The following is a 17,686-nucleotide window of genomic DNA, read 5'->3' on the forward strand; positions in this document are numbered from 1 at the left end:
AAAATAGAATATAATCTGGATGCTCATTCAAACCGGGAATCTTCACCAGAAAAGATAGTAGTCTATCTTAAATAATAATAAAACCATATTTTCTCCCACCGCGTTATAGACATATAGGCAGACAGACAGACAGTCAGACAGGCAGGCATACAGACAGACAGACAGACAGACAGACAGACAGACAGACAGACAGACAGACAGACAGACAGACAGACAGACAGACAGACAGACAGACAGACAGACAGACAGACAGACAGACAGACAGACAGACAGACAGACAGACAGACAGACAGACAGACAGACAGAAAGACAGACAGACATACAGACAGACAGACAGACAGACAGACATACAGACAGACAGACAGACGGACGGACGGACGGACAGAAATACTGTGAAACTGACAGACTAACAGACTGACAGACAGACAGACGGACGGACAGACAGACAGAAAGACGGGCGGACAGACTGACGGACAGACAGACGGACAAACAGACGGACAAACTGACGGAAAAAACAGGCGGAAGTGTGGACAGACGGACAAAGAATGATAAAGTATTTTCGCTACTAATTTTATTTTGTACTTTTTAGGTCCATGAAGAACTTATTCCACCATTTGTTGTTGTCTTTGTGCCTGGCAGATATGATCTTCATCATCACCAATGTCCTCATGTCTCCAAAGGCGCTCAATTCTAAATTTCTCAGGTACTGCCTGTACTGTAATTTCATATAAGCCTTTATGTCTCACTTTTTCTTTTGATTTAATGATTGTTGTATGACAAAATTGAATAGTTAGCATTATACAAATAATGCTTATGTCTAAAATAGTTTTTTTTTCCTTCTTTTCAAATTTGCCCTAGTAGAGTGCGGATGTCATTTTCTCTTTACGCTCAGTTTTTTTTGTATTTATTGATTGGTTTACTATTAAGTAAATGGGGCATTCACTAAACTTTAAGGAATGCTTTTTAAGGAGTGTTTTTTTCATTTAGGTAATTACAATTATCAATTGTTGATGTACTTTTTTTCGTTATGCCTTTGCTTTTCTCTTAAGTATTGATTGATTGGTATATTAAAATTTTACGGGACCTTATACTATACTTTAAGAAATGCTTTTCTATTGTTTTTCTTTTCAGTTCAGTATTTACCCTGGCAGAGTGCGGCTGTCATTTTTCCTTGGCGGCCTCTGTATTTCTGACCATGGCCATCACTATGGAAAGATACCAGGCCGTGTATGAACCTTACAAGTACATGTCAAGATCTAGGAATGTTAAAAATCATCCTTTTTTAGTGGCACAGATACTCTATAACTCAATAAATTGTGACATTTCCCTCAATGTACCTGGCCAGCACTGACCCCCCCCTAGTTTTATTACAAATTAAAAACAAGGGTATTTCTTCGATACATATAAGGGCCTAACACTGCGGGTCTACCCATATATAAACTACCTCCCCCAACCCCCTTAATTTCAAAATAAAGGGGTGGAGTTTTTGTGCTTAACAAGGCCTTTGAGTACATATGAGGAAAGTACATATGTTGCCTAACAAACAAAAATCCGGTTACTTTGCATTATTCTTATTTAAAAAGCAACATGATGTTTGTCTTTTTTTTCTTGATGTAGCGAAGAATCTCGCCAACCGGTCAACCTTTATACTTACAGGGAAGCAATCCCCAATCCCAAGAGATATAAAAGAATGATTGCAACCACCTGAACAGAGGACCAGTCTACACACATTGGACTCTTTTCTTCCTGTATGTGGTACCAAGCTTTCTATTTGCTATTGTATTCAATATACCAAGGTAGGGGGTTAGATAGGTAGATCGATAGATGGACATACATACAAACAGACAAGCAGACAGACAGAAAGAAAGACAGACAGACAGACAGACAAACAAACAAACAGACAGACAGACAGACAGACATACAAACAATTATACAGACAGAAAGACAGACAGAAAGACAGACAGACAGACAGAAAGACAGACAGACAGACAGACAGAAAGAAAGAAAGAAAGACAGACAGAAAACAAACAAACAAACAGACAGACAGACAATTATACAGACAGAAAGACAGACAGACAGACAGACAAACAAAAAGACAGACAGACATTCATACAGACAGAAAGACAGACAGACAGACAGACAGACAGACAGACAGACATAAAGACAGAAAGACAGCTAGACAGACAGACAAATAGACAGACAGAAAGACAGACAGACAAACAAAAAGACAGACAATCATACTGACAGAAAGACAGACAGACAAACAGACAGAAAGATAGAAAGACAGAAACACAGACAGACAGACAGACAGGAAGACAGACAGACAGAAACACAGACAAACAGAAACACAGACAGATAAAAAGACAGACAGGCAGAAACACAGCTACACAGCTAGACAGACAGACAAACAGACAGACAGACAATCATACTGACAGAAAGACAGACAGACAAACAGACAGAAAGATAGAATGACAGAAAGACAGACAGAAAGACAGACAGACAGAAAGACAGACAGGCAGAAAGACAGCTAGACAGACAGACAAACAGACAGACAGAAAGAAAGACAGACAGACAGTCAGAGAGACAAAAATAGCTAGATCAAAAAGATTAAGAAAGAGAGAAGAGAAGTAAAATTATTTAAACAAGGATGACAACAACCATAAAAGCAAAGCTCTGAAATGGAAGGACAAACGAACATTAACACTAGTTGCGTGTCAGAACTGAATAAGCTAAATATTAATGCACATGTCTGTCTATACAAAATTATAAGTAAATTTGTTGAAAACTAATTAAATATATGTTACTGTTTAAGGACATACTGACGTTTTTAGGACTTGATTAGAGAGATGCTTCGCTTATAATACTATACCTTGTTGTAATAGGAATCAGTATATCAAAAATCAGATGAATCGGATAATTTTAACATACAAAAATTTGTTGTCAAAAAAGTAAAAAAATCAGCATGTTTTCACGTACGGACTTTCTGGTAACGATTATAGAGTTGGTGCGCTTTCAAAGTCATACCTAACTGTTAACGGATGTACGCACCTACCCTAATTTTAGAAAAACTTCGCTTTTAAAAACAAATTTGATATTATTTACATTTCTATGTAACTCTTACTCTGAAGTTAAAAGTAAGTGAGCTTTCTAAAAACTACTTGTAAATTAAGTTCTAAACATACTTCTTTAGAAAGGACTTAACTTAGCTAAGAGAGTATTTTTTTCTTATATTATGAAAATTAACTCGTCAACATATGATAGATTTAAACCTAATAATACATAATACAAAGGAGAAAAATGTTTAACAGGCCGACTTTTAATACAAAGGTTTTAATACAAAGGTTTTAAGTAAATTTTTCGAGGGATTTAACATACTCATCCCCTTTCCCTTAAAACAATATTCCCAAACTCAAACTTTATTTAACAAGGATGACAACATCCATAAAAGCGAAGCTCTGAAACGGTAGGACAAACGGACATTAACACTTGTGTAATGTCAGAACTGAATAATCAGAATGCGAATGTATAAGAGTTAAAGCAAAATTGTAAGTAAATTTGTTGAAAAACTGCTTGATACAGGATAATGATTATGGACATACTTACATTTTTAGGACTTGATTATAGAGTTGCTTCGCTTATAATATTGTACTTTGTTGTCCCAGGAATCAGTATACCAAAAATCAGACCAATCGGATAATTAGGTCACATACAAATTTGTTGTTAAAAATGTAAAAAAATCAACATGTTTAAAATGGACGTACGGACATTCTGGTAATGATTATAGAGTTGCTACGCTTTCTAACTCGTACCTAACTATTACAGGAATCACCATGCAAAATTTGAAATCGATAGGACAATTCTAACATGCATAAATTAACGAAAAAAAAACTATTTAAAAAAGTAAAAAAATCAACATGTTTAAAATGGACGTACGGACATTTTGGTAATGATTATAGAGTTGCTACGCTTTCTAAATCGTACCTAACTACTAAAGGAATCACAATGCAAAATTTGAAATCGATAGGACAATTTTAACATGTCTAAATTAACGAAAAAAGCTATCCGTTACGGACGGACGGACGGACGTACGGACGGACGGACGTACGGACGGACCGACCCTAATTATAGAAAAGCTTCGCTTTTAAAAATGAAACCATTAATAAGATTTCTCGTATTCATTCGAATCCGGTGGATAGGAACCGGTTCTCATGAATACGAAAAAAACTATGTCTAGCATCGTATTATATCCAGTTTTCTACGAATATAGAAATGTACAATCATAAGATTAAAACTAGTTTTTTTAGCCTGTGCCTTCGGCACCACGGGGCTAAAAAAACTAGTTTTAATCTTATAATTGTACATTCTATATCTGCGGAAAGCCGTTTATAATACGATACGAGAAATAACTATTCTCGCATCCAACAAATCTTGTAACTTTAAATTATTAATTTTTTTGAAAATTCAATAATCCTTAATTACTTTTTTTTTTAATCAAAGGAGATTATAAAAAAAATAACACTTGTAAAAATTGAATTAATATCATTATTACGTTACAAACTGGAGGCTCCTACCCTCTCCTAAAGTTGATTTTTTAAAAATTATTTTCTATCTTGTGAGTTTTTTTTATACCTAAGACTATTGATTAAGCTATTAACTAGGGTACAGAAGGATATTGCTTGCCATTAAATCGATATGGTTCTCCTTTACTGTGTAGCTTTTTATATAGGTCCTGGGAAAGTTCTAAGCTATATTAGGAAAGGGTCCACATTCCTCCAAAAAGAAATCGCCTCTAGAAAACATTACCCCTTCCCAAAAGTTATTTTTTACTTTTTATTCCCAAACTAAAATTGAGAGTGGAAGGGTCGACTACCCCATTCTCCTTATAACTTAAGTGCCCCTAGGGGCATAGCCGCTAATATTATGACATAAACCAATTATTCTTATTGAGAATATTTATATTTAGTATTTTTCTTACAATTAAAAAGGTAATGATTAAGTTACCTAATAAAAAGATACAAATAATTAATTATATAATTATCTTAATCATATAATTACATCATCCTAATTTAATTGCTACTTGTTTCAATTTTTAGATTTATTGTGAGTTATTCCAGCAATCTTACTCTCTCCTTTCTAAAGTTCCTCATAGTTTTCCAGGTATTGATTTATATTCTTTAGTTTTATACAACAAGCAAAAGTGCAACCATTGTGTTTTTGACAAAAAGTGGGTGTGTTTCTGTCAATTTAAATAGTAGGTGTATGATAGGCAAAATCTTACACTGGAATGATAAACAACGTTTTATTGTTATTCGAACAAACGATAAAATTCATCGAGGCTGTAAAATGCACCTAGTTTTTTTCATTTTAAGATTTCAACAGTGTTTAGTTTCTAGAAGTCAAATTCACATTTATACATATGGGCAAAAAAAATCAAATGACTGTAATTTTCTAGTTGTAAAATGCCATATACCCTCATAATATAAAGTAAGCTTTTTTGGCTGAAGATTAAGATCTCAATAACTACTGAACCGATTGGGTTCTTTATTTTAGCTAAACTTCAAATAGGTCCCATGATGGTTTTAGGTTAGTTTGTTTTAAGTCCTGGGATGGTTATAAGATATTAATAGCCCCTCACTGCTCTTTTGAATACAGAGCTCCTAAAAGCTAGGGGCGTTGACGTACCCTTTACTGTAAATAAACCCACCAAAAGACTATAGACTAAGATAGTAGCTTCGCTATATTAGTAAAAACATTACTTAAAGATAATCCTCTTAATAACATTCAATATTTCTAAGAAGAGTTATTACATAAACAAGGATGACAACATCCATAAGTAGCGAAGCTCAAAAACGATGGATGGACATCAAGTACTATATAGCAATTTTAAAAAAAAATAAACATTAAAATCACGAAACCTTTTAATATTTATAACGTAAAATTGTAGGTATCAAACTAGTACCCCAACCAATAAGCAAATCTTAATAAAACTTTGTGGGTAAATGTAAAATTTAAAGTAATTAAATCCCTAAATATTACAGCCGAACACAGTAATAGTGTATGACTGATTATGACGTAACAAAAAAAATTGGCCAATGAGAGGCCACAATAAATTTTACCATTGGTCAATAACGGCCTCTCATTGGCTAATTTTTTTTTGTTACGTCATAATCAGTCAGACACTATTACTGTGTTCATTACAGCCACATATCTGGAATGGGAGCCGAGAAAATCACGTTTCCCCCAAAACGTTTCAGACGGACGGACAGACGGACATTTGCTTCCTACTTTGCTTCGCTACTAAAAAATTAAACATTAACACAAAAAAAATATAAAAAGACAAATCATGTAAAATTTCTTAGACTAGCCTTGTAGATAAGGTTTCTAAATCGAAATTTTGCACAATTTTATATACTATTTGTGTATTTCTTTAAATTAATAAATATTCAGCTTTTTTAATACTCTACAAGTGAACGTGTTCCTTTTTTCTACCATTTGATTTCAGAGCTTTGCTTTTATGGAACTACATCCTTGTTTATATTAATTCTTAATATTTATGAGAAATAAGTTATTGTACGGAGAAATTTAATCAAAACTTTAAAAGAAAAATAATAAAAAACACCAAATAAATATATTAACCTAAACATGTCTTAAATATTAGATATTTATAAATTAATTTTATTATATTTTTTTTTTTTAACTTTGAACAAATTTTCTATTATATTTTTTTAAATCATAAACAAGAAAATACATATAAAATATATAAGTAGCGCAGGAATATGATAGATAATTAAAACAATTAAGTAATTTTAAAAATGTCTGCCATTGCATTGGTAATCTAGTCTAAGTATTGGCCTATCATTGGTCCTTGGTATTGCATGACGTCATTTTTCTATAGCTTCATTTTTAAAAATAGAACTCAACTATAAAGGACAATAATTTAATAAAATTACATTCGTTGGATAGAAACTAAAGGACGGACGGACGGATTATCCATTGTTGTAAGTAGCTATGCTACTATAATAATAAAAATCATCATTTTGTTTAATATTTAAAATCTTTATTTTATTGTTTTAAAAAGAATATTGAAAATTGAATAAATAAATTTAGGGGTCGGCAGCCCCGCTTCATTCGCCTGTAAGCCTCAGGGAAATCAACCTCATACAATTTTTAAAATCAACTAGAATGAATCTTTTCTTTACCAAAACATGACAATCCCATTTAAAAAAAAAAAAATTCAAAGCATCTAAACGGGTTTAAAATTAAAGGCTTAGTCTCGGACTTACGCGCGGCTGCCAAACCCTGAATAAATTTGTTTGATAAAATCATAAAAGAAAATTCTAACTATTAACAACTTGAGTATGAAAACAATTATTTTTTTAAAAGTTTATTTGTTCAGTATTATTGAGTGGGTGATGAGTTTTACAAATGGTTGAATTTCTTATGAAACATTGATGACGATAGTAATTTGGGGATCTAAAGGGATAAGACAATAACCTATTAATGCATGTACAGACCCAATGATGATACATAAACTTTCCCCTACTGTAGATTAAAGTTAGTGGTTGAAACGTATGAACACTAACTAAACCAAGCCATCAAGATTCATTAATAGTCCCCAAAGTTGATGAGCCAACGAAAAATAAAACGTTATTATAAATCTTTGGGGACTAGTGTAATATGAAGTCTAATGTCCCCTCACTCCCTGGGTTTGGTTAATGCCTTGACCCAGAAACAGGCGAAACGCATAACCATAAGACACTTAGATAAAGTTTATCCAATCAAAGGGTTGGTTGTGTGCATCCAGATATGGCATTAACCAGAGGTGAATTCTCAAAAAAAAAACTTTTTTGGCTCTCTGCCTTACTAAAATAGTGAGGCAAAATTATCCCCTCTAAATTTTTTGCAAGCCTCACTAATTTTAGCGAAGCAAAGAATTTTTAGTGAGGCAAAAGTTTTTTAAGAATCAACCTCAGATTGTTTAAACACCCAAGATTACGAATTAGGAACATGTCCATAATTGTTCTTGTTCTAGGTTGTGCATCCTTTATCAACGACTGGACTCATACCATTGATAATTCTAGGTGATCATTAATTTTTATTTGATTTTCTCCATCTTTCTTTATAGTAGCAAAGCTTAATCTCATCTCTCCATTTCTTGTTTTTTTGCTATGCTTTATAACTTTGTCCGTTTTTATAGTCTTTCGCTACTTATGGATGTTGTCATCCTTGTAAAGTCTTGTTTAGACCCTATTTTTATGTATTTTTATCATCCTATTATATAAAGTAATAAACGTTTTTTGTCTGTCCCGAAGGATCTCGCTAACCGCTGAACCGATATTGTTCTCCTTTACAGTGAAGCTTCTAATAGGTCCTGGGAAGGTTTTAAACTATTTTTGGGGTGGTGTCTTCACCCCTCTCCCCACAAATTTTTTTTTACTCTTTGGAAACTTAAATTTAAAAAAGGATGAGGTCGAATTTTTCCCCTACTACCTTAAGTGCCCCTAGAGGCTTCTAGGGGCGTAGCCGCTAGTATATATTTAATTCATCCATCAAACGGATGTTTTATCCATCCATATAAAGTCTATTTGTTTATTCATTTATCAATTACCCTATCCATTCTTTTACATTAGACATTTACATCTTTTAATCTATCTGTCGATTCATCCATTAATTTATTAATCCATTTACCCCCTATTCACTTATCTTAATTTTTATTTATTAAGGTGTAATGAATTTCCGAATCTATATGTCTATACCCGCGAGTACGTTGACAAGCAGTCGGCGCCGAAGGGCTAAACATTTCAGGTATAAAGGGTTAAGATTCAATATATCAGTCGGTTTTTGTAATGCAATTCTGTATCTGGTTCGAAACCCTGAATAGCCTACACCGAATTTGAAAAAAACATCAGACGGATTTTTGAATTTCATCCTGTGTATAAAATTATTCAAGAAATAAAATTCATTTTTTTTAATTAGATCCGTGTGTATTATCGTCATATTAGATTTGATTGTTAAATTGTTTTACTGTTGGTGGATTTTGGCCTCAAATTTTGGAAGATTTTTTTTATTTCCTAATTTCTAAAAAAAGATCCTAGTACGTTTTACTTAAGAGATGTCCCTTTAGGACCTTTATCCCTTAGAATGTATGTCCTTTAGTAGGTTTGTTGCTTTTGAAGGTTTGTCATGCTTGTTTATAAGCTGAGAGTTGATGGACGATATCATATTTGTTCTATGTTTTAGAATGGCCCGTATAGCTGTTGCTCTGGTATTTCTTTTCGTTATTTTCAACACTCCCAGGCTGACCATTGGAATATATGAGGTATTTTTCTTTAATATATGGTTTCTTACATTTTGTATTAGTGGTTACGCCCCTACGCCTCTACGGGCACTTGAAGGGGGGGGGGGGTGGTTAAAGTCCAAAATTTTAGTTTTGTATTTGAATTTAAAAAGTAAAAAAAAATATTTTTATAGGGTGGTCGTTCTTATCTAGCGGTAAATTCTCTTGAAAAAGTGTTGGTACCCTCCCCCAAATAGTCATGAACCTTCCCAGGACCTATGAGAAGCTACATTATAAGAAGAACCATAGCGTAATTTCATTGCAATCAAAATTTTCTTTCTATTTAGGTGACCAACATACAGATAATTCTTCAATGTTTCTCGAGTAGAATTGTTTACTATCCCAGCACTAGTCAGCTAGTAGGAGATATATTCTCACAGGTAGATAGATAGATACTATCCTAGCACTAGTCAGCTAGTAGGAGATATATTCTCACAGGTAGATAGATAGATACTATCCAAGCACTAGTCAGCTAGTATCAGATATATTCTCACAGGTAGATAGATAGATACTATCCCAGCACTAGTCAGCTAGTAGGAGATATATTCTCACAGGTAGATAGATTGATACTATCCCAGCACTAGTCAGCTAGTAGGAGATATATTCTCACAGGTAGATAGATAGATACTATCCCAGCACTAGTCAGCTAGTAGGAGATATATTCTCACAGGTAGATAGATAGATACTATCCCTGCACTAGTCAGCTAGTAGGAGAAATATTCTCACAGATAGATATTTAGATAGAATTTAAAGATAAAAAGTTGATAGAAAGATTAATAGATTGAATGTTAGATTGTTCTCGTATATATATTTGGATAGATATTTTTAATTTTAATTGAGATTAATTTTATATTTCAGTATTTTGCTCTGTTGAATTCAAGTGTAAACTTTCTGGCCTACTGCATGCTTGGATCTCAATTTCAGGTATATTGTGTTGGTAGCGCAGCCACTTTAGAATAAGGGTAGGTATGTACGTCATTACACAAGATACGTCTTGGTTCCGTATTGTACATATATGTATAAATATAAGTTAATCTTAAAAGGTAAATTAATAGCTTCTTACTGACCATTTTATGAGAAAACTGGCGGCTACGCCCTTGGCTGCCTCTGTCAAACTCCCCCCCCCCCCTAACACACTTTCAATTTTAGTTTTATAAAAAGAAAATTGTGTAATGGGATATTTTTTCATGGAGTGATTTCTTTTTTGAGGGTGGTGGTACCCTGCCACAAAAATAGCCGTAAACCTTGCCATGGCCTATGAGAAATATGATTCAAATCCGCATGACAATAGAATAGATTTAATAAGAATTTTAAAATATTTTAATGATTATTAAATGCTTTTTTTTAGGCTGAGTTTATGACAATTGTGAGGAAATATCTAATATTTATCAAAGTACCGGTAAGAATACATTTCTAACATATAAAGCAATGTCATTATATTAAAAAAAAAGCTGTTTCTTTTCAGATTTTACTTGGAATACTATTAACTAATAATTTCATTTCATAAAAATTGCAGACCAATCGGTCCAGTGTTTTTAAAAGATTAACCAAAATTTTTACAAAAGGCTGAATATCTTTGATTTTGATTATAAATGTCAACTCTTTAAAGTCTTATTTAAACTTTTGACTAGCTTTTTTTGTGCCGAACCTACCCTATAATTAAAAATGTCTGTTCGTCGCTACTTATGAATGTTGTCATCCTTATTGCAAATTATAAAAGAATATTATTTTATTAAACTGGCAAAAGGAATTTAATATGATACCATAGTTATCAAATATTTATGAAATGTAATATGTAAAATAAATGGAATATTGTATAAGATTATTTATATATTTATGAAGATTTTTTGGAACTGTATATTTTTTTTGTAGCAAAGCTGCACTATAAGTCAACCGTCTCTGTCTGTGATGCTGACATATAAATCTGCAAGAAACCCATGCAAGCAGTTCATAAGTTATTGTTGTGCTTTATTTAAAAAAGGCTTCATTATTAATGAACAAGAATGACAACATTCATGTAAGCGAAGCTCTGAAATTAAACTGCAGAACAAACAAACATGAACACTTGTGGAGTGTTCAAAAGTGATAAGCAGAATTTATTCATTTGAATGTATGAACAAAAAATGTTGCGAAATTGCTTAAATACAAGATTCTGTTTATTACTTTAAGAAAATAATTTTTTATTCTGTATATTTATTGTAATATGACACCAAGTCAACCAAAGATGTACAATCCTTATATAAACGTATTAGTATATCTGTCTGTACCAAAGGATCTCGCTAACCGTTGAACCAAAAAGGTTCTCTTTTACAACGTAGCTTCTTACAGGTCCTAGGAAGGTTAATAACTATTTTGGGGGAGGGTACCACCACCCCAAAAAAATCAACCGAAAAAATTAAATTACCCCACCTAAATTTTTTAAAGTTTTTCTTTTTAAAACTACAATTGAAAATGGTGAGGTAGACTTCGTCAAGAGCCCCTAGATGTCTCTAGGGGCGTAGCCGCTAGTTACAATTAATTGTATATAGGGTGGAGGTGAGAATGAAGCTACGCCTGAGAACAACAGTGTTGACAATAAAGAAGTTGATGATAGCCAAGGGGATGAAGTTGATGAGGCTAATGATAACTTTGAACTACAGGTAAGTCAGGGATCTAAAGGGATAAGACAACTGATGATACATTTTATTAAATCCCAGTGGACAAAAGCAAAATTTAAAACCAACCAAAATTTAAAAAATGCCTACAGTTTTTGATCCAACAAATACGATAATTTGCTTATAATAGTCCTCCCGAGGTAAATAAACTCTTGAAAATAGATATAAAGAAATTCGATAACAACTCCATAAAGGGGACAATAGGAATTCAGTGAAGAAACAAAATCAGACCATATTATTAATTAAAAATGTAAACATTCTTCATTTTATCCATATAATAAGACATTTATAGACCGTTCAATTTCTTATACAAGAAAAATTAGCTAGGAGAAATTTTTTCGTCCAAAAATTTATTGGATTAAATCACAAAATCCTCGTCTGCTATAAATTCCTTCTTAAGTTGGACGGAATATTATGTCTAATTGGCTGCCAAGAGTAATAAATCTATTAATATTTTATTTCAATTTAGGAGAGAACTAGCAGAGGGACTTCTTCAACAAGGCAATCTATTCAATTTGTAGAACTAGAAAGATTTAATTATTGATATCAGGGATCAAAGGGATAAGACAATGACTGATAAATTTATGTATATCCCCAATGATAATATACAAAATTACCCTTTTAAAAGATTACAATTAGTAGTTCAAAGTTTGTACACTCAACTTAAGAATCAACCAATCAAAATTCACTAAAGTCCCAAAAGTTGTTAAGCCAAGGAATAAGAAAAATTTCCCCACAACCCTCTTCCCCTTTTCCTCCCCTTCTTACCCACCTCTCTTCACTTACATGAGAAAACAAAATATACTTCCAAATACTTTAAAAGGTTTCGTGATTTTTTGTAGAATTGATTGTTATAATAGCTACCCCTGGTAATAGGTAAAACACCCAATAGACAACGAATCTGTTGATTGAAAGACTTTTGTCTTAAAATCTTAATTCGATTGTTCCTCTTTATAAGTCAAGCGATTTCTCTAATCAAACTATTAAATCAAGCGTCTGGTTTAGCATACTTAACCATTTATGCCAATATGAAAGTGTATTAAATATGTACGTTTGTCCAAAAATGCATAGAGACTGTATATTCCATGTCCCCCCCACTATGTTCCATTGAGTGACAAATAATCGTATTTTACATTTTGGAAAATACACTTTTAAACAATTGTTTAGTAATATACACAAGTTTTTGGAAATAAAGCCGAAAGAATTAGCTCTTTACTATGAAAATTAAGAATTTTATGTGTAATTATACCAGAGGTATGGAATTAAGTTCCTTTTCATCATTGTTAACCACTATTTTTAATTTCAACTAAACTACATTTCAAATCAGTGTGGACCCTTTATTTTTGAAGCTATTTTGAAGTATTATATATTTTTGGAATCAGGATGTAATAATTTATACGTTTAGCCTTTAAAAGAAGTCAAATCTCCATTTTTTGTTGTAATTGTAGATGGTATTCTTAGCATACCCGATTTCTGTAAAATAGACAATTTTCTTCTAATGTAAATTTTACGTTTGGTTCCAGATATCTTAAGCGCAAAAGAGCGCAAGCAAATCCTCTTACATGGTGATATTAGATGTATGTACAATATCAGAGAACTTTACCCTGTGTATGCGAATGTATGCGAAGTTTGTTTTTTTTAAGCCCTAAAGATACTGGGTCTATCAAAAAATAACAATTTTTAAAGATATAAAAGTAATTTATTTTTTTACTTATTTTAAACACATATTCATTTAAACTAAAAGTAAAGAAAAGTTTTAAATAAAGATTATCCCTAAATGTCTAGGCTCTTATCTGAACCATTTTACCTTTTTATTGGGGGGGGGGGGGGGGGGTAATGCCCCACTCATATCCACATCTGAACCCATTAAAGCTAGAAGTTTAAAAATTTTTATGTCGTTTCCTAGTTCAAATATATATTCTTATTTAATTCGTTAGCATTATTACTCCCTTCACCCTTTTATTAAGCAACCTTTTTCCAAAGGTGCTTTCATACTTATTTAAAAAAGACAAGTAGAATTTGTATTGTTTAAGATAGAAAATGCTTCCTTTCAAGTAAATTGAAAATAAAATGAAAGTCTTACATATCAGAGATTTATAGGGATTAGACAATGGCCGAGAAATTAATGTACATTCCCAATGCTAATGCACAAAATTGCCCATTCTATAAATTAGTGATTTAAATGTTTGGACACTCAACTAATAAACCAACCAATCAAAATTCAATAAAAGTCCAGCAAATTGTTATGCCTACAAATAAGAAAACGCTATTTGGTGAATTTGGGGACTATTATAATAAACAGCCCATTGTCCCCTCCCTCCCTACATATACACACAGAAAATAAATAAGAAATAGGCTCATCTGTATGCCAACTTTAGATTAGAAATCTCAAAATATAAATTTCGGCGGCGGCGGTCGGTGGAAAAACGGCGGCAGATTTTCATTTGATTTCAGTAGGTCATACATACTTGTTAGAAAAGCTTATGTTTAAAATTTGAAGTCTATAGGTCAAAAATTGCGGTCTCAAGAGCTGTTAAAAGATTTCTGATGGATCAGGACCTGCAGGATCATACCTGGACCCTGAAATTGACTTAAACACCTAAATTTGATATTGTTATGTACTGGTATAGGATATTTTAGTATTTGGTAACTTAAAATGCTTAGTTTAAGGCAAACAAAATACTTTTGCTCTTTACCTGTATGACCCTGCCAGGTTTGCTGGCATCCTGTGCCAGCCAGGATGGAGATATTTAAAATTTCGCCATTATATTGAAAGATATATGGATACTTATTGCTATTTAAATAAAATTTCATCAAAATTTTGAAATATACACTCTCTATGATTTTTTGTCATTTTTTGGCTTTTCTGGAACACGGTGCCCCCGTCATATGGATAGACAAAAAAAACAGCATACTTTTTACGACACTTAATTTATATCAATTCAAATTGAATAAATTATCAATGAATAGTGCAAGAAGTGTTTTGAGGTCTATATCTGTTGTTACCAGTCCGGGGGGTGGTAGCTGCCAGTATCAGGTAGTAATTGATAGATAGATTCATGCAATTTATCTTTTTTGCATAATGATTCTTATAAGAATAAAGTACAACTTAGAAAACGTAACAGCTCTATAAGCATTACCGTTACAGTTTTAAACATATTCCTATAAATTTTTTAATGTTTTATTTGGAAGCTTTTTATAGTGCCTATAAAAAATGACGTCATACTTGCTAACTATTGGCCAAGCAAAAAGTATACCGGCCTGCCATTTGATATTTATTCTGTTTAATGACCAATCATTGGTTATTTGCGTGTATGACGTCATTTTTTATAGGCACTATAAGCAGCTTCTGTACTACACTATTAAAGTGTTTGACTGTCACATTTTATGGATGTTATCATCCTTGTTTTTCTTAATATGATAAATATTTTAGGTGACATGTATCCGCTAAAATCTCAGTAAAGAAACACAGATATAAAATATCAAAATATATTAATAATCAAAACTATATTTGCTTGTTGTCTATTGGTATTTATCAGGGCTCGGCAGCCGCGCATAAGCCTCAAATTTAAATCTGCTTTAAAAAAAAGATTCGAAAAAGATGGATTGTCTGTTAACGTACAGGTTTAGACATCCAGCTGAATGTAAAAGCTATAATATGAAGATTTCACCGAGGCATACACGCGGCTGCCGAGCCCTGTTTTAATCTTGTTGAGTAAACAAGGATGGCAACATCCATAAAAGCGAAGCACTGAAACGGTAGGACAAACGGACATTAACACTTATATAGTGTCAGAACTGAATAATCATAATAGAAATGTATAAGGGTCAAAGCAAAATTGTAAGTAAATTTGTTGAAAAAAAGTGCTTGATTCAGGATAATGTTTATGGACATACTTACATTTCTAGGACTTGATTAAAGAGTTGCTTCGCTTTTTACAATATACTTTGTTGTCCCAGGAATCAATATACCAAAAATCAGATCAATCAGATGATTAGTTCACATAAAAATTTGTTGTTAAAAAAGAAAAAAAGTAACATGTTTAAAATGGACGTACGGACATTTTGGTAATGATTATAGAGTTGCTACGCTTTCTAAATCGTACCTAACTACTAAAGGAATCACCATGCAAAATTTGAAATCGATAGGACAATTCTAACATGCCTAAATTAATGAAAAAAGCTATCCGTTACGGACGTACGGACGGACGTACGGACGGACCAACCCTAATTATAGAAAAGCTTCGCTTTAAAAAATATTGTGAATATTTTCTGTATTTTAAGTTTGTACTTAAATAATTTTTGGTGGTTTCTTTCATAGTGTCTAGTCGAGCACAGGCAGCCCCTCCCCTTAATTTTGAAAAATTTGAAATAAAGGGGGTATAGGGTTTTTTTAAAATTTGTTTAGGACTTTAGTTTAGGTTATGTTAGAGTTAGCTTCCCCCGCAGGGGTTAAGTTCGACATATACACTTCGAGCGAAACCGCCAAAATTTATTACGAAATTGTGATCATTTTTTTGTACCTTAATTCATACTTGCATAAACCAGAAAGTTATCCACAATTGTTAAGGTTCCAGGTGTGGCAAAATGCCCTCGACCCACCCACAAGACATTTTTTTGCCGCAGGCATCACTATTAAAAAATTATAATGTTAAGACATTCTCTGACATGCAAGAGGGAAAGGACATAGTGTGGTAGGGTGAAGCGTTTCAAGCTGGGATTAGCGTCGGGGTGTTATTTGGTAAACACGGAGCATCGCATACTCTGGAAAAGGCTTGTCCGTATGCCGCCTACCACAATAGTACTTTAAATAATACCGGTACCGAAAGATTTATAATCACGATATCTCATGTTCATTTATTAGATTAAAAACTTAGGTCCATTGATTAAATATAACAGTGCGTAAATCTTTCAACCAATGCAATGGTTAATTCTACGGAAGAGGCATTTTTGTTTATCATCAACGGGAATTTATATCAATTTATCGTCCATTGTCTTGTCATTGATCATAATCTCTCGCAATGTAATTAAAATTAATAATTGTACATAATATATATATTTTGTGAATATTACAAGTTTGTTGTAAATAAATTTGAAAACTAATTTTTTTATTTATTTCTTATTAAAACTAAGGGCTAGCTTACCCGTAAAATTTTAACTATCAGCTATCCTTCTAGAATAGTAACTTGATCTCTGTACCGAAGGATCTCGCTAACCGCTATGGTTAATATTTACAGAGTAGCTTGACATAGGTCGCGGGAAGTTTATAACTATTTTGGGGGCGGATTCGCTAGTTTAACAATAAAACACAATCATAAATTTGAAAGGTTGCTTAATACAAGGGCTCGTCAACTATTGCTGGTCTAAGCCGAGTATGGTCGAGCGTGGCCGCAGCTATTTATTTTTTTTTGGCCACAACATCAGTCTCGCGGATAAACCGGCTGTAGCCTATGAAAAGCCGCGCGGCTGGGGGTGACAGCGGCTAACTTAATAATAATGTTTCACCTCCCAGCCTATGTCCTAGGTCCTGTCTTTCCCTGTGTTGATTATTGATTATTCCACAAAGAGTAAAACACTCTCAGAAGATGTCATTCTTGTTTAAGCGAAGCTTTTCTATAATTAGGGTCGGTCCCCTGGCATGTTAGGATAGTAAATATATTTTAGGTTTATAAAAAAATATTCTTATTATTAGGTT

At 32.9% G+C, this 17,686-nt stretch overlaps 1 protein-coding gene and 1 long non-coding RNA gene across 2 annotated transcripts; both read left to right on the forward strand.

Moving 5' to 3' along the window:
• The first annotated feature begins 641 nt into the window (after window positions 1-641).
• Window positions 642-12,535, forward strand: LOC145324556 (FMRFamide receptor-like). The gene is made up of 12 exons (XM_080167138.1): window positions 642-703; window positions 1,132-1,242; window positions 1,713-1,796; window positions 5,094-5,157; window positions 8,033-8,081; window positions 8,724-8,805; window positions 9,241-9,319; window positions 9,625-9,717; window positions 10,196-10,261; window positions 10,686-10,736; window positions 11,866-11,976; window positions 12,461-12,535. The coding sequence occupies exons 1-12, from the start codon at window positions 642-644 to the stop codon at window positions 12,533-12,535; spliced, it is 927 nt and encodes a 308-aa protein (XP_080023264.1).
• A 2,424-nt stretch (window positions 12,536-14,959) lies between these two features.
• Window positions 14,960-15,706, forward strand: LOC145324325 (uncharacterized). Its single transcript, XR_013881244.1, has 2 exons — window positions 14,960-15,028; window positions 15,425-15,706. It is a non-coding gene; the product is annotated as an uncharacterized LOC145324325 (long non-coding RNA).
• The last annotated feature ends 1,980 nt before the right edge of the window (window positions 15,707-17,686 follow it).

Source organism: Acartia tonsa, chromosome 7, assembly GCF_053477335.1.
Source record: "Acartia tonsa isolate MP-2025a chromosome 7, ASM5347733v1, whole genome shotgun sequence".
NCBI lineage: Eukaryota > Metazoa > Arthropoda > Copepoda > Calanoida > Acartiidae > Acartia > Acartia tonsa.

What these genes read in the sequence shown, in the direction of transcription:
- LOC145324556 (XM_080167138.1), top strand. Translation starts at nt 642, where the DNA reads ATGATCTTCATCATCACCAATGTCCTCATGTCTCCAAAGGCGCTCAAT. An exon ending in AGTTCCTCATAGTTTTCCAG is followed by an intron (nt 5,158 to 8,032) that starts GTATTGATTTAT and finishes TTCTTGTTCTAG; the next exon opens with GTTGTGCATCCTTTATCAAC. An exon ending in CGAAGGGCTAAACATTTCAG is followed by an intron (nt 8,806 to 9,240) that starts GTATAAAGGGTT and finishes TCTATGTTTTAG; the next exon opens with AATGGCCCGTATAGCTGTTG.